Genomic DNA, 18,333 nt, shown 5'->3' with positions numbered 1-18,333 from the left:
GATAGTCTTGACAGGATAAATCTGCCCCTTGGAGGGCAAGCCTTGAATCCTATTTTATAACCCTGAGGTGCTATGTGCACACCCTATGGATCTGGGACATTGCATATCCAAGCCTGACAGAAAAAGGAAAGTCTGCCCCCCACCTGATCAAAAATCAGGTCGGGGCAGACCCTTCATGCTGATTTAGAGTCAACGGAAGGTTTTTTGTTCTGCATTCCCTTATTCCAAGACTGGCTAGATTTCCAAGAGGACCTGGATTGGTCTGGTTTGGAAGAAGATGAGGAAGACCTCTGACTTTTAAAGTTGCGAAAGGAATGAAAACTAGAAGTCTGGTGACCCTTAGGTCTATTATTCTTGTCCTGAGGTAAGAAAGATCCCTTTCCACCCATAATCTCTGAAATTATTTCTGCCAGACCAGGCCCAAATAGAGTTTTACCCTTATAAGGCAAAGCCAAAAGCTTGGCATTTGAAGAGACATCAGCCGAACATGACTTTAACCACAGAGCTCTACGAGCTAGCACAGTGAAGCTAGATATTTTAGCTCCAAGTCTAATAACCTGCATGTTGGCATCACAGATAAAGGTATTGGCCAGTTTAAGAGCTTTGATCTTATCCTGGATCTCCTCTACCGTAGTTTCCTCTGAAATAAGATCAGACAAGACATTGCACCAATAAGATGCTGCTCTCACAACCGTGGCAATACTCACAGTAGGTTGCCACTATAATCCTTGATGGATGTACATCTTTTTTAAGTAAGCCTCTAGCTTTTTATCCATTGGATCTTTTAAAGAACAACTATCCTCTATAGGAATGGTAGTTCTCTTAGTTAGAGTAGAGATAGCTCCTTCTACTTAAGGCACAGTACGCCATGAGTCACGAATGGAGTCAGCCACAGGAAACATCTTTTTAAAAACAGGAGAAGGGGAGAACGGAACCCCTGGCTTATCCCATTCCTGAGCTATAATTTTTCCATCTTTCTTGGGACCGGAAAAATATCCTCAGAAGTTGGAGAATCATAAACTGACTTTGAGGGGTTGACGACAACCGAAGGTTCAGAGTCGTCCAAAGTAACCAGAACCTCCTTTAGCAGTAACCGGAGGTGTTCAAGCTTGAAACGGAAATTAAATTCTTCAGATTCAGAAAATGTTTCCCCCATAGTGTCAGAGTCTGAAATCTCACCTTCAGAAGCTACTGAAGTATTTTCTTCATCAGACATATGAGAAAGGGTGACCAGCGCAGAATTAGAAGGGTCAGAAACCTTACTAGGAGACAAATGCTTAGATGTCCTCTTACGCTTACCCGAAGAAGGGAAAGCTGACAAAGCCGCTGATACTGCAGAAGTAATCTGAGCGGCAAAATCCCCAGGTAAATACACATCCCCAGGTTAAGAGGATACAGAAGGCACAGTATGAGACAACATTAAAGCTTGGGACGTTTGAGGAGAAAGCTGAGGCATGTCACACACAGCATTATCCTGAGAGACATTAGGCTCAGAAGGGAGTAATTTGTCTTTAAATGTTAAAGTTTTTGCTAAGGAAGAGGAACAAAATTGCATTGGCAAGACAATTTGAGCCTCTAAACATAGAAGGCATTTATCCACAGACATAGACTGTTCTAATTCTGAGTCCATGATAACAGAATATATCTTAAAATAAAAACGTTTATGCTTTTATGCTTTTAAACAACAGAGGCACAAATAAAGGAAAAATCAGATACAACCTCAGATTGCCTGAGGCTCCTACTGGCAGATTGAACCCCCACTAGTAGTTGGAAGTGATAATCTCCAGTAGAAAGCCTTCCCTCTAAAACGACAAAGGAATCCCTCAGTAACAGCTGCATAGAAGAGAAGCTGCAAAGCTGACACAGACCCGCTATGCAGATTGCTTCACAAGCTCCACTCCGATAAAACAGAAGTACGGGCGTCACGTCTGCGGGTCTGAAATTACTGCGCCATAAAAAAGTGCACAAAAGAGAAAACGGCTATAACTAAACGGCTATGTCAATAAGGGCTCTGATAACTCCCACTGTAGTAAATAACAACGGCTAAAATGTAAACCATTTATACATGTCTGCCTTATTTCAGATTTTTTCACATTGCTCTGCATTAGATAACATAAAAAATCCCTTATCCAAGTCTCTCATAGATCTCATACTGAAATAAAACCTTCTATTATTTCTAGGAACACATAAAATGTCCAAACACATCTGTCCGCAAAATGAATCCTTAACTAAAAAAGAATAACTATGTCCACCAAAAGGATCCACATGAGGATTAATCGCTTAAGTGCTGCTGTCCTTCAGTACCTAGAAGGTAAAAGCACTTACCTTAGATCCAGCTGCAGGACAGATAACTTCTACAAAGGTGTGACAGGTACTCCTCCCTGTCATGGACCTGTAGGAAAAGGAAAGAACTGAGTAAGCAACGCTGGCTTTCTACAACGGGGTAGCAAAGTGTTAAAAGTAAAGCAAAGACTACCTCACTGCCTTTTAACTGCTAAAATCCACCACTGCTCTTACTAAAGAGATTGACATGGACACAGCTAGACCCCAATCCTTGCTTGCAGGGAAAAGTACCCATAAAAGGATTAAATATCTTCAGACACCGTCTTCGTACAACCTCCATTGACAGAGGTAAAGAGAATGACTGGGGATTATAGGTAAGGGAAGTTACACTTAAAAGCTTTGCTGGGGTGCTCTTTGCTTCCTCCTGCTGGCCAGGAGTTGAACATCTCACTAGTAATTGGAATGACGTTGTGGACTCTCCATGTCATAGGAAAGAAATTAGTATTTTAATCAGGGCAAAATTATTTTTAGTGACTCTTGTGTTGGTCAATAATTTACCTGGATTATAGGAAAAAGAAGGCCTACAGCAAAGTTGCAGATCCAGTTGACAGAGCCAGCAATCATAAAAGCTGCTGATCGCTGGGATTGTTGAAAGAACTCCCCAACCAGGACGAAGGGAATTCCACCTAAAATGAGACAGACATAAATGATTAGAAAACCTCTTGATAATATACAGTGTTACATTTAAGGCTTACTAACATATAGAATATGTGCCTAAAGAAAATACAACAAATGTCCTTTGTTTTATATACACAGATGTACCTAGACAAAAACAACTGTTTCAAATGAATCGTATTTCCTCCATAGTTATTTCATGGATCATTCAGTTCATCCAACATGATTTATTTCTTAATGGAAATGTGTTAACCTTTTAATTCCTAGGGGGAATATCTTAAGGACAGTAGCTTAAATTTAAATCAAATTCAATAAACGTTAAAAAAATGCTACTACTATAAGCCAGTAGCAGCACACACACACAACAATTTTTTTTTAATAAAGGCAGGATTGTCAAGAACAAATGTGAATCTTACATACTTATCGGCTGACACAGTAATCAATCAATTTACAATGACATTGCTGGATCGCTATTGATTAGTGTAAATCTGTCAAATTGAAGCCTTTCCCTCATGAAGGAAAGTCTATTTAACTGTTTAACCAATTATTTAAATATTACTGCATGTGTCTAATGCATTCCTTCATTCATGTGTAAAAGGAACCACTGGTTTTGCATTTTAAAATGAATACTAAACAATACAGAAAGATTTTTTGCACATGTCGAATACAGATCCTCGAAATGCTGATATTTTAAAAAAATTCCCCATATAAAACCATTGAAGATTTCTATGTGAAAAAAACTTTCATTTCAATTTTGGTAAGAATTATAATTAGTTTTTTTAATATTAAAAGCAGATTATATACATACTGAACAAACTATAAGCAAGGCTTATTTTTAAGGGAGGTTTGTGGTGGAAGTTTTCTGAAACTTACTATAATACTTTCAATTTTCACAAAAAGTAAAAGATGAATACTAACTAGTAAATATTGATCAAAACTACTGAATGCAGTTTTTTCCACTTAAAGGACCAGTCAACACAGTAGATTTGCATAATCAACAAAAGCAAGATAACACGGCAATGCAATAGCCCTTAGTTTGAACTTCAAATGAGTAGTATATTTTTTTTCTGACAATTTTAAAAGTTGTCTTTTCTCCACTCCCCCTGTACCATGTGACAGCCATCAGCCATTCACAAATGCATATACACTTATTCTTGCACATGCTCAGTAGGAGCTGGTAACTTAAAAAGTTTAAATATAAAAAGACTGTGCACATTTAGTTAATGGAAGTAAATTGGAAAGTTGTTTAGAATTGCATGCTCTATCTGAATAATGAAAGTTTAATTTTGATTGAGTGTCCCTTTAACTTACATTGTCAAACATGTGTAATTAACAACTTCATGTGATTCTGATAAGTTTTCTAATTAAAGGGACATAGTACTCAAAAATAATGTCATGCATCTGAAAGAGCAGCAGATAAAATTGCCCAATTTTTTTTTTTTCTTTCTAAAAAACAAAAGTTAAGTAAAAAAATGTTGTTTAAATGTATTTGAAACTGCAAAATTGTTCTACCAATTTGTCCTCACTGACAGGTAAGGAATAAATATTGATTTATTCAAGACAGAAACATTAGATTAAAAAAAATAATAATAGGAAACACTGAAATACATTTTGAAAAACACTGTTTTGAATGAAAAAAAAAGTTGACTGCAACTTTAAAGGGGAATGAAACCCCAACTTTTTCTTTCATAATTACAATTTTAATTTTTTTTTCCAATTTAGTTCTAATATCAAATTTGCTTTGTTCTCTTGTTATTATTTGTTGAAGAGATATGTAGCATGCATATGTCTGGAGCACTATATGACAGGAAATAGTGCTGCCACCTAGTGTTCTTCCTTATGTATAACATTGTTAAAAAATTGCTGCTATATAGTACATTATGCACGTACACACTTCTGAAAATAAAGAAAATTTTATAATAGAAGTAAATAGGAAAAATATTTAGAAATGTATGTTCTATCTAAACCATGAAAAAAAATGGAAGTTTTATGTCCCTTTAACATTTTCAAACACTTAAAGGGGCAGTAAACCTAGAAAATAATGTGCAGAATTATATAACATTATATTAGTGATAGCTTTATGTAACATAATATTGCCGCTTGAATTTTTATTAAAAAAGAGGGTTTTTCAGACCGCGCAGGAGCGAGCTACATTGAGTGTAATGGCGCGGTCGGGCCGGGCTGTGACTAGACAGCTGCCCAGATGCGCTCAGAGGGAAAACCAGACCTGCTCAGTAGAGCACAGAGGGCGGGTCTGAAAAACCCTCTCTTTTTTAATAAAAATTCAAGCGGCAATATTATGTTACATAAAGCTAGCACTAATATAATGTTATATAATTCTGCACTATGTGTAGAATTATATAACATTATTTTCTAGGTTTACTGGCCCTTTAAAAGGACATCCCAGCCAAAATTGGAATCCATATGGATGCATTTCAGTTTTGAATAGAAACATTTTTGTAATTATAAAGGTATTAACAAAAATGCTTCTAATAAAAGCTATAGCTGTTTCAAAAGTGTATTTAAGTATGCTCTGTGAACCAGCATACAACATTTGCTCAGAAAGCCTAAGGTGCTTGTACCATCTGGTAATGATGACTCAATTTGTTAATTGCTGACATGATATAAGCCCCACTGGCACTCTGAGCTGCTGCAGTATTTAACTGAGAATATCTAGCTATGCTCCACATGCACGTGCAGAGAAAAATGCTAACATTAAAACAGTGATAACTTTTACTAGAAGCATTTTTGCATTTAAATTTTGACCTGAATGTCCCTTTAACTGCAAACATGAGTGAAACATTCTAAATATATTTTTTGTGTTTAAAAAAGGTTGAGTAATTAATTTACTCAAACTGTTTGGAAGATTGCCACTTTTTCTGGATAAAGATACCAGCCATGCTAATTAGCATGCATTTGCATAAATAATTATACAGAATACCGCACCTGTTCTCACTTGAGGTAATGAGGGTTTGGGAGTGAACAGCAAGTGACAATAATGGGTTGGACACTACAGCCTCTCATTGGCTATAACACTTTTTTAAAAAAAATGGTACCAGTGAAGCACCCTGTAGGCTGCACAAACAGGGTATGATTCATGTAAAATGTGCACATTTTAATAGGATCTCAACCCCAATTTAAAAAAGCATACTTCTTACTAGCGCAGCTAATTATTGTAATAATAGAATCTAATGGAAAAAAGCATACATATATATATATATATATATATATATATATATATGCATATAAATGTATTTTACAATACATACTCAAATATATATATATAATTAAATATAACATTTTATTCTATGTGAAGAACATAGAATTTAAAGTATTCCTAATACACCTTTGGGTTTAGTGCAGTTGGTCTAGCGCAGTGTTAGGTTAGAAGGCGAGCAATAACAAATAGGTTTTCTTTTTTCAGCGCATTCCGAAGTCTATGGGGAGAATAATTTAGCACACTTTCATTATCCAACGTCCTGACGTTAGTGCATCTCTGTCTTTTGTCACGCACTAACATTTTACTTTCAATACCAACGTTAATAAAGCCACGCTCAATTTTTACTTAGAGTCCAGTTAGTGCACAAATGGAAAATAAATTAGCATGCTACTAGTAATCTGGCACACAATGTTTCATTTTGTGGATGTATAAACACTTTGCAATATACGCTCATTATTTTGTCTCCTTTTCCTGTAATTTAACTTTGAAAATTGTTGTTTTTCTCAATTCCACTGATTTCCTATGAGGTAATGGGCACCGCAATGTTGAAACCTTTATTTTCCCATTGACTTTCTTTTCTGCTGAGGACAATGAGACAGATATAAATCAGGCAATAAAAAGAATGTGCAAATAAAGCTGTGTGGAAACTAGGGATGGGCGAATGTTTCGCAACATTCGAAAAATGAAACGAATTTTAACACATTCGTTCATTCAAATCGAATTTCGAATGTTTACATAACATATTAACATTCCATTTTCGAATGTTCGGTTTCGAATTTTACGATTACATTCGAAAATATTCTTTTAGAAAAATTCGAATTTATATTTGTAATAGTATTTCTATTGCTTTCTTTAAATGTAATATTCGAATTATGCAATATTCTATATAGAAACATTTGAAATTATATATTTGTATTTATTATGTATCAATTTACTAGGTTCCCTACCACATGAACTATTGAACTTCTGAATAGTATTTATTAAATAGAATGTTGAATTCGAAATTTCGAATGTGGACATTCGATATAATTATAAACATTTGAATTCGAAAGGGACATTCGAAAACTGTAAATAGCATTCGTTCTTATCAACATTTGGATTTATAATTCGAATTTCGGTAATAACATTCATTCTAACATTCGAAATTCGGAAATTTACACATTCGCCCATCCCTAGTGGAAACCCGGTTAGTTACTTTAACAATACTATGTGCCACATAGTTTTTTTTTTTTTTATTGAGTTTTTAAAATGACTATAAATACACTTGCTAAAGAAACTAAGCACTAATCACTAAAAGAAACCAAATGCAGCAAAAATGACAAATGTTTTATTTCTAAATTCCAAGAGGGAGGGCCTTAGGGTCTCTGGTGCTTTCAGAATAAAACACAGAAGTAAAATTACTAAGTAGTTCAAAAGATATAAAACGTCTGACAAATCCCCTAAACAAAACACAATTTGTGTATATTATAGCAGAATGTGTAGTGATAATTTGCTATATAAAATCAGTATATTTCTTACAGTTGTTTGGACATGCCATAGAATATATATATATATATATATATATATATATATATATATATATATATATATATATATATATATATATACTGCCTAGTACTGCTTGATGTGATTGAATCAAATCATAACGTGTACAACTAACAATTTAAAATTACAATTTACATTTTTAAACTTTCACACACGTGATTGCAATCAGAATTGACATTTTAATATTTTAATTGTTTCATAGATTGCAATTACATTTTTCTGCAGTCTTGCAATAATTTAACATACTAGGTGAGTGTGATAATGTTTTGTATAAGTTAACACTTAACAATGTAATTGTTTTTCATTAAACAAACTGTTTGTTTTTTAATTGGAGGAACCAATCCAGGCTTTTTGCTGGAATGTGCAAGGCTAAAACTATCATCTGCTTATCTGACTCCCACTAAGGCCAGCTAGGGAGAGATATGTATCAGGGTTAGGCTTGTGAGGCTTCTTATGTGCACTTCCAATTCTCACAATTGATAACATGCAGTGAATTATTTCACACTTGTCCTTGTGCAAACAGCAATGCACTGGGTATTAGAACTAAGTAAAATGTTTAACCAAAGCATTTTAATTCACCTGACATATAAATGCTTTCAATGGGAAGTGGTAGTAGTAGGCTTGTGCTCATTTTATAATTGTATAAAGTTGTGTTTTTTGCGAAAGTGAGTAATCTGAAAGACCTTAGCACTTTTTAAGTATTATTTGTTATTGCTTGATATTGTGCAATTTAAAACATGGAAGATGTTTGACTATTGTGTTTGACTGTGTGTTAACCTATGTGATCCTAATGAATGGGTTATGCATGCATTATTGTAGGGCTCTAGGAACTCTTCAGTATTTCTGGAGACCACAAAGTAAGCTATAGCTGAACTCCTTTTGGAAACAGCTGTGTATTGTTTACATTTTCTTGCCAACAATTTTCAGTGGGGAGATGTTTTGAGTGTCTGAGAAGTAACTTTTATATCTTGTTTTATTACATGATCAATTTTTAGGCCATTTAAATAGTCTTACCAAACATCCCATCCCAGTTTGACTGGGATTGTCCCTGTTTGGAGGCGCTGTCTCAGTGTCCTACCCGATTGTTCATTCTGTCACGGCCGTAGGGTTTCCCCCCAGCCGATGCCGGAATGAGTAAAATGCCAGTGACGTGACTAACATCATTTTATCGGACTGTGTGTGTCCATGCTGTCTCCTGTCTGACTCTGATGCGGCTTTGCTGCAAGACTTGCTATTAAGGATACCTTTATGAGGTTACAAATGTTACTAGCAATGTAACTGGGGTGTCTACCCTTGCCCACCCATCTTGACCGTTCAACTTGCAGAGAAGTTTGCTTTCACTGTGCTTAACTACGCATGTTCCCTATGGTACATCAAACTGCCCCCTATTGTGTTAATTGCGTAGCTCCTTTAATTGTACCCATCTATAAATGCTTTACTACTTTTAGTAAGAGGGGTGGGGGCGGTAAATAATACAGAGAACAGTTATCACTCTAGTTCAGTAACTTGTGCAGTGTTGCTCAAAGTTTTAAAGTTCTACGCTCTAAGGTACCTACGTGAGAAATAAACATCCACTTTACTCATAAAGTGAAAAATGATATAGTGTCTGTATCATTGTTGGTACTTGAGCTGCAGCCCGTTAAAGGGACAGTCAAGACTATAATTTTTGTTGTTTAAAAAGAAAGATAATCCCTTTATTACCCATGCCCCAGTTTTGCATAACCAACACAGTTATAATAATACACTTTTTACCTCTGTAATTATCTTGTATCTAAGCCTCTGCTAACTCCCCCCTTATTTCAGTTCTTTTGACAGACATGCAGTTTAGCCAATCAGTGCTCACTCCTAGGTCCTCCTAGGTTACGTGCATGAGCTCAATGTTATCTATATGAAACATGTGAACTAATGCCCTCTAGTGGTCAAAATGTATTCAGATTAGAGGCAGTCTTCAAGGTCTAAGAAATTAGTATATGAACCTCCTAGGTTTAGCTTTCAACTAAGAATACCAAGAGAACAAAGCAAAATTGGTGATAAAAGTTAATTGGGAAGTTGTTTAAAATTGCATGCCCTATTTAAATCATGAAAGTTTTTTTTTTGGACTTGACTGTCCCTTTAAGTCACATTATTTTAGTTTTTCTCCCTGTTCTCATTTTCATGTCTTGAAGGGATCGGTTTGTTTGACCTGTGTATCTGTAAAGGTTTACCCATTTGCACATGCATTGTGTTTATTTCTTGGAACATATCAAAGTCATGTTTAACAAGTTGGGATGTATTTATCTCTAACTGGAAAATTAGTTCCAGCCGCCAATCACCACTCCTGATTGACCACACCCTTAACCACGCCCTGACCACACCCACTCTCACTGCGCTAGTTGGTCCCAGTTTCACTGCTAAAAATTATGGTAAGCCTACATTTAAATGATTATTTAAAGGGATATGAAACCCAAACATTTTCTTTTGTGACTCAGAGCATACAATTTTAAAAAGTTTTCAATTTACTTTTATTATCAATAAATTAATATTATTTGCTTCATTCTCTTGTTATTCTTTGTTTAATAGATACCTAGGTAGGTGTCTGTTGCACTACATATCAGGAAACAGTGCTGCCATCTAGTGCTCTTGCAAACTGCTGCCATATAGCGCTTCAGACATGTGCACGCTCCTGAGCTTTTTTCAAAATACATCAAGAGAACAAAGAAAATGTGATAATCGTGTCTCTTTAACATTTGCTGTAGAGCATTTCCTGTTTTAAATCTATATTGATCCTTGTTTTTATTTTGTAAATAATGTTGTTGTTTTAGAGCTCAAACTTTTCTGCAGCTTTTATTTTTCTCACAGTTTTCGTGTTCCTGTTTTTCAAGTTTATCTTTTTTTTATAGAATTAATATCAAACTTTAACATTTGTAAAATAGACATCACATTGTCATGGTCAAGATTAAAGAGGCAGTAAAGTAAAAATGAAATGTTTATGATTCAGATAGAATATGCAATTTTAACCCCTTGAGTGCTAACGACGGCTCAGAGTCATCGCTAGCACTCACCTACCTTAAGAGCAATCTGGGGGCTCCCATCAAATCCCACCCCGGCGATCGGGCCTGTATAGTGACAGGCATCACCGGGGCTTCCCGTTACGTGTGGTGACGTCACGCACAATGACGTGATGACGTCACTGCGCAACTTTATTTAAAAATTACAATGGACAAGATAGGTAAAGGGGGCATGCTGCTTAGAAGCCTGTATCTCAGGCATCTAAGCAGCTACAGACCCCCAAGACCCACCGTTGGAAAGGTAATCGCCTAACCTTTCCAATATAGATATCTGGGGTAAAAAGAAAAAAGTTGTTGTTTTTTTTTAAATAGTAAAAAACAAAAAATAAATCCATCTTAACTAAACAACTTTCTAGTTCACTTGTATTATTTAACTAGCTTTTGTACTATGTATACATTGTTGACGGGTGAAGCTAAGCAGGTTGATAGGAGCTCAGGAGTAGCAATGCACTACTGGGAGCTAGCTGAACACATGGGTAAGCCAGAGGCATATATGTGTAGCCACCAATCAGCAGCTAGCTCCAATCTCCTGACCCTACCTAGGTATGCTTTTAAAAAATGCATACCAAGAGAACAATGAAAATTAGATAATCAAAGCAAATTGGGAATTTATTTAAAATTGTATGCCTTATCTGAACTATGAAAGAACCATTTTGGATTTCATGTCCCTTTAAGTATATATGAATTCAATCTCTATCTTTCATTATTTATTTGACAGGTTTTTCTTTCATTTGCATTTTTATCTAGTCCTAATTGGACACAACAAAAAAGGTACGATAAACAATACTTAAGGGGCTTTTCAAGGAGGGTATCAAGGTGTGTGTCCCCGGATTGCAAAACAATTAAAAGTTTGTTAACAAAATTACAGTTCTAAATGCTAATTACAAAGCTGGAGCATGCAATTAATGCTGCTGATTGGACAGCATCAGTTGCTGTTTGGGACCAGCAGTTCTCTGTGGCTTCCGGTTCCTGAGCTGTACTTTATTATGTGTTTAATATTTTTGTGAGGTGGGTGTATCAATTTAATTTTTGTCAATAGAGAGACAGTTTCTGAGCCCTTCCCTTGTTATTGCTTTAATCCTGTTGCAGAATGAGTAATTATAATGAAATCCCAATATTTACATCAACCATGTGATGTCTAGAGGGTCAACTGACTCCCCGGAAAAAGAAAACATTCCCCACCTTTAAGTAAGTGGTGTGATGGTTGTATGGGTTTAAATGTAGTTACAGTTTTAGTAATCTCCCATATTTATTACAGCAAATCTGGTGTTTAACGGGTTATAAACATTCCAAATGGTATCCACAGTATCAACTGGCCCTTCTGTTGAAAGTAGAGAGTTTCCTTTTTAAGTATGTGGTCTCCTGTGTTTGGATTTATTACTCGGTGAGGTAGAGGCTTAGAACAACAACAAAAAATCTACATTCTCCTCTTTTTACTACTTGGACCCATGCAAAACATACACTTTTCTTTAATATGTCTATGAAATTGCTTATTCATATTTGAAAATGATAATACATAAATATTTTGTAAAGTAAAAAACTTGTAAGGCAGTGACATTATGGAAGTTTTATATTCTCAAGTGTCCCGGTATCAATCTGTCAGTAAGTTTAGAGAAAAGGGGAAAATCAATACACAATGGGGGCTAGTTATCAAGCCGTCTACTTTTCTGGCTTCGCCGGCCCAATACGTCCGCCTAAGCTCGCCTACCTTCGCCGCCGCGGACCTGAAAAAATACGCCTAAGTTATCAAATAAAGCTGTCAAAAAGCCGCGGGGCGATGAGCAGCGGACTGTGACAGTTATCACTCATCCGATCTCGCTGCCCTTCGGCTTTTTCCCAGCTTTATTGCTAGCCTGTCACTAAGCACTCACACTAAACTGCACTGTTCTACCCCCTATACCGGCGCCCCCGGAGCCCCCCGCAACTAAATAAAGTTACTAACCCCTAAACCGCCGCTCCTAGACCCTGCCGCAACTCTGATAAATGTATTAACCCCTAAACCGCCGCTCCCGGACACCGCTGCCACCTACATTATACCTAGTAACCCCTATCCTGCCCCCCCTATACCGTCGCCCTCTATTATAAAATTATTAACCCCTATCCTGCTGATCCCGCACCTCTCCGCAACTAAATAAATAGTTTAACCCCTAAACCGCCGCTCCATGAACCCGCCGCAACCTATAATAAATTTATTAACCCCTATCCTGCCCCCCACTACGCCGCCGCCACTGTAATAAAATGATTAACCCCTAAACCTAAGTCTAACCCTAACCATAACGCCCCCCTAACTTAAATATTAATTAAATAAATCTAAATAAATTAACTCTTATTAACTAAATGAATCCTATTTAAAACTAAATACTTACCTTTAAAATAAACCCTAATATAGCTACAATATAAATAATAATTATATTCTAGCTATCTTAGGATTTATTTTTATTTTACAGGTACCTTTCAATTTATTTTAACCATGTACAATAACTATTAAATAGTTATTAACTATTTAATAGCTTACCTAGCTAAAATAAAGAGAAATGTACCTGTGAAATAAATCCTAACCTAAGTTACAATTACACCTAACACTACACTATACTTTAATAAATTATTCCTATTTAAACTAAATACTTACCTGTAAAATAAACCCTAAGATAGCTACAATATAATTAATAATTATATTCTAGCTATCTTAGGATTTATATTTATTTTACAGGTAACTTTGTATTTATTTTAGCTAGTTAGAATAGCTATTAAATAGTTATTAACTATTTAATAACTACCTAGCTAAAAGAAATATAAAATTACCTGTAAAATAAATCCTAACTTAAGTTACAATTAAACCTAATACTACACTATCATTAAATTAACTAAATAAACTACCTACAAAGAACTACAATGAAATACAATTACATAAACTAACTAAAGTACAAAAAATAAAAAAAGCTAAGTTACAAAAAATAAAAAATTAAGTTACAAACATGTTAAAAATATTACAACAATTTTAAGCTACTTACACCTAATCTAAGCCCCCTAATAAAATAACAAACCCCCCCAAAATAAAAAAAATCCCTACCCTATTCTAAATTACATAAATTTCAAAGCTCTTTTACCTTACCAGCCCTTAAAAGGGCCATTTGTGGGGGCATGCCCCAAAAAGTTCAGCTCTTTTGCCTGTAAAATAAAAATACAACCCCCCCCCAACATTAAAACCCACCACCCACATACCCCTAATCTAACCCAAACCCCCCTTACAAAAACCTAACACTAATCCCCTGAAGATCATCCTACCTTGAGTCGTCTTCACTCAGCCGAGCCACCGATGGAACTGAAGAGGACATCCGGAGCGGAAGAAGTTAATCCTCCAAGCGGCGCTGAAGAAATCTTCCATCCGATGAAGTCATCATCCAGGCGGCGCTGAAGAAGTCTTCGATCCGGCCGATGTCATCTTCAAAGAGGCGCTGAAGAGGTCTTCTATCCGGGCGAAGTCATCTTCCAAGCCGGGTCTTGAATCTTCCTTCCGCCGACGCGGAACCACCTTCTTCACCGACGGACTACGACGAATGACGGCTCCTTTAAGGGACGTCATCCAAGATGGCGTCCCCTCAATTCCGATTGGCTGATAGGATTCTATCAGCCAATCGGAATTAAGGTAGGAAAATCTGATTGGCTGATGGAATCAGCCAATCAGATTGAGCTCGCATTCTATTGGCTGTTCCGATCAGCCAATAGAATGCGAGCTCAATCTGATTGGCTGATTGGATCAGCCAATCGGATTGAACTTGAATCTGATTGGCTGATTCCATCAGCCAATCAGATTTTCCTACCTTAATTCCGATTGGCTGATAGAATCCTATCAGCCAATCGGAATTGAGGGGACGCCATCTTGGATGACGTCCCTTAAAGGAGCCGTCATTCGTCGTAGTCCGTCGGTGAAGAAGGTGGTTCCGCGTCGGCGGAAGGAAGATTCAAGACCCGGCTTGGAAGATGACTTCGCCCGGATAGAAGACCTCTTCAGCGCCTCTTTGAAGATGACATCGGCCGGATCGAAGACTTCTTCAGCGCCGCCTGGATGATGACTTCATCGGATGGAAGATTTCTTCAGCGCCGCTTGGAGGATTAACTTCTTCCGCTCCGGATGTCCTCTTCAGTTCCATCGGTGGCTCGGCTGAGTGAAGACGACTCAAGGTAGGATGATCTTCAGGGGATTAGTGTTAGGTTTTTGTAAGGGGGGTTTGGGTTAGATTAGGGGTATGTGGGTGGTGGGTTTTAATGTTGGGGGGGGGGTTGTATTTTTATTTTACAGGCAAAAGAGCTGAACTTTTTGGGGCATGCCCCCACAAATGGCCCTTTTAAGGGCTGGTAAGGTAAAAGAGCTTTGAAATTTATGTAATTTAGAATAGGGTAGGGATTTTTTTTATTTTGGGGGGGTTTGTTATTTTATTAGGGGGCTTAGATTAGGTGTAAGTAGCTTAAAATTGTTGTAATATTTTTAACATGTTTGTAACTTAATTTTTTATTTTTTGTAACTTAGCTTTTTTTATTTTTTGTACTTTAGTTAGTTTATGTAATTGTATTTCATTGTAGTTATTTGTAGGTAGTTTATTTATTTAATTTAATGATAGTGTAGTATTAGGTTTAATTGTAACTTAAGTTAGGATTTATTTTACAGGTAATTTTGTATTTGTTTTAGCTAGGTAGTTATTAAATAGTTAATAACTATTTAATAACTATTCTAACTAGCTAAAATAAATACAAAGTTACCTGTAAAATAAATATAAATCCTAAGATAGCTATAATATAATTATTAATTACATTGTAGCTATCTTAGGGTTTATTTTACAGGTAAGTATTTATTTTTAAATAGGAATAATTTATTAAAGTATAGTGTAGTGTTAGGTGTAATTGTAACTTAGGTTAGGATTTATTTCACAGGTACATTTCTCTTTATTTTAGCTAGGTAAGCTATTAAATAGTTAATAACTATTTAATAGCTATTGTACATGGTTAAAATAAATTGAAAGGTACCTGTAAAATAAAAATAAATCCTAAGATAGCTAGAATATAATTATTATTTATATTGTAGCTATATTAGGGTTTATTTTAAAGGTAAGTATTTAGTTTTAAATAGGATTCATTTAGTTAATAAGAGTTAATTTATTTAGATTTATTTAATTAATATTTAAGTTAGGGGGCGTTAGGGTTAGGGTTAGGTTTAGGGGTTAATAATTTTATTACAGTGGCGGCGGCGTAGTGGGGGGCAGGATAGGGGTTAATAAATTTATTATAGGTTGCGACGGTGTAGGGGGGGCAGATTAGGGGTTAATAAATGTATTATAGGTGGCGACGGTGTAGGGGGGGCAGGATAGGGGTTAATACATTTAATATAGGTTGCGGCGGGTTCAGGGAGCGGCGGTTTAGGGGTTAATACATTTATTATAGTTGCGGTGGGCTCCGGGAGCAGCGGTTTAGGGGGTAATAACTTTATTTAGTTGCGGCGGTGTAGGGGGGGTCAGATTAGTGGTGTTTAGACTCGGGGTACATGTTAGGGTGTTAGGTGTAGACAGCTCCCATAGAAATCAATGGGATGTCTGTCAGCAGCGAACTTGTACTTTCGCTATGGTCAGACTCCCATTGATTCCTATGGGATCCGCCGCCTCCAGGCTGGCGCTTTCAAAACCAGGTACGCTGGGCCGTAAAAGTGCCGAGCGTACCTGCTAGTTTTTTGATAGCTAGCAAAAGTAGTGAGAATGTGCCGCACTTGTGTGCGGAACATCTGGAGTGACGTAAGAATCGATCTGTGTCGGACTGAGTCTGGCGGATCGAAGCTTACGTCACAAAATTCTACTTTTGCCGGTCTCGAGCCTTTGATAACTAAGGCGTATCAGCCTCGCCACAAATACGCTGCGGAATACGCAGCGTATTTGAGGTTGACGGCTTGATAACTAGGCCCCATTGAATGTTAAAAGAATTGACCTATTGATTTTCGGGTTACAATGTCTTAGAAACTATATATATATAGTACATCAATGTTCATAATGTCATTTGAAACATTAATCTATTTTCCCCATGTAAATTTAAAGGGATACTAAACCCAAATATTTTCTTCCATGATTCAGATAGAGCATGCAATTTTAAGCAATTTCCTTATTTACTCCTATTATCAATTTTTAATTGTTCTTTTGCTATAAATCAGCTAGATTACAAGTTTTGCGTTATGAGCGGTGCGGTACTAACTTGCAAGTTATTGTCACCGCTCACTTCCCTACAGCGCTGGTATTACAGGTTTATAAAAACCCGGCATTATTAGGCAAAAAGTGAGCGTAGAGTAAAATTGAGCTCCATACCGCACTCCAAGCTGGTTTTACGTGCTTGTGCATGATTTCCCCATAGACATCAATGGGGAGAGCCGGCTGAAAAAAAGCCTTACACCTGCAATAAAGCAGCGTAAAGCTCTTTAATGCAGCCCCATTTATTCCTATGGGGAAACAAAATTTATGTTTACACCTAACACCCTAACATGAACCCTGAATCTAAACACCCCTAATCTGCTGCCCCCGACACCTACATTATACTTTTTAACCCCTAATCTGCCTCCCCAACATCGCCGACACCTACATTATACTTATTAACCCCTAATCTGCTGCCCCCAACATCGCCAATACCTAAATAATGTTAGGGTTGAAATTCCCCTATGGGTAAAGGGGAATTCGGTGTGGGGACAGATTAAAGTTCTCTAAAATCCCTGCAGGGTCAGCCTATGTATCACTGGAGGGCAGTGCCTGATACCAAAATATATATCAAAAAAATATAGAGAAAGAAAAAGAGGTATCTAGTGGCACACTTAGATAGAGAGCTTATGATTAATGCATCAGAAAGGCACTAGGAAGGAGTTAAATTAAAATATAACTTTTATTAAGTTAATTAAAAATAAAAAACTTGATTGTGTGTATAGTAGTTAAAAATAGGGTATATTGGTGTAACTATAATACAAAACTACAATCCAATGTTTACTAAGTTGTCACCTACAAAAGCACAGCGACAGCTCTTTGTCTATTATTGGGTACAGTAAAAACTGTATAGTACATATATAGATTGTCCTATTATTAGTATGATTATGTTCAGTCAAATAAATGACATATACCCTTAATGATGATCCAAATCATCATCAATAACTAGAAATAGATTTTAAAATAAAGAAAATTATTTAGTTATAAAGATACTGTGTCCTGGTCCACGCAGGGTTAAATAGGGTATAACATAGTTGTATATGTGATTTACAGAATCATATGGTGAGGTAGTGTAGCAACAATTCCATTCAAAAACCTGTGCTAAGCTTGGATATAGCAATTATCGGAAAAGGGGGGTTGCCTGGAAGAAATCACAGGATTCCCCCAGAAATGGTCACAAATAAGTTAGCTTAGACTTAGCAGCGCATTAAACATATGTTGTTCCACAATTATTAGTCTTAGGTTAGGCAAAGACCTCACCTACTAATCGTATTTAGTTTACTTATACCTCATACTGTGTGTTAACGTCATTAGTACAGTGGTACCCAGGAACACAGGA

At 36.4% G+C, this 18,333-nt stretch overlaps 1 protein-coding gene across 2 annotated transcripts in view; it reads right to left on the bottom strand.

Annotated features, from left to right (window-relative positions):
• Positions 1 to 18,333, bottom strand: part of SLC2A9 (solute carrier family 2 member 9) — a 1,122,280-nt gene that overhangs the window by 100,692 nt on the left and 1,003,255 nt on the right. For both annotated transcript variants that reach the window (XM_053704140.1, XM_053704141.1), the window contains exon 12: positions 2,842 to 2,969. In XM_053704140.1, the coding sequence (XP_053560115.1) occupies positions 2,842 to 2,969 (128 nt within the window). The remainder of the gene's footprint in view (positions 1 to 2,841; positions 2,970 to 18,333) is intronic.

This window comes from Bombina bombina, chromosome 2, assembly GCF_027579735.1.
Source record: "Bombina bombina isolate aBomBom1 chromosome 2, aBomBom1.pri, whole genome shotgun sequence".
NCBI classification, from domain to species: Eukaryota; Metazoa; Chordata; class Amphibia; order Anura; family Bombinatoridae; genus Bombina; species Bombina bombina.
Note: the sequence above shows the minus strand (reverse complement) of the source record. Positions and strands in the feature narration are given on the sequence as shown.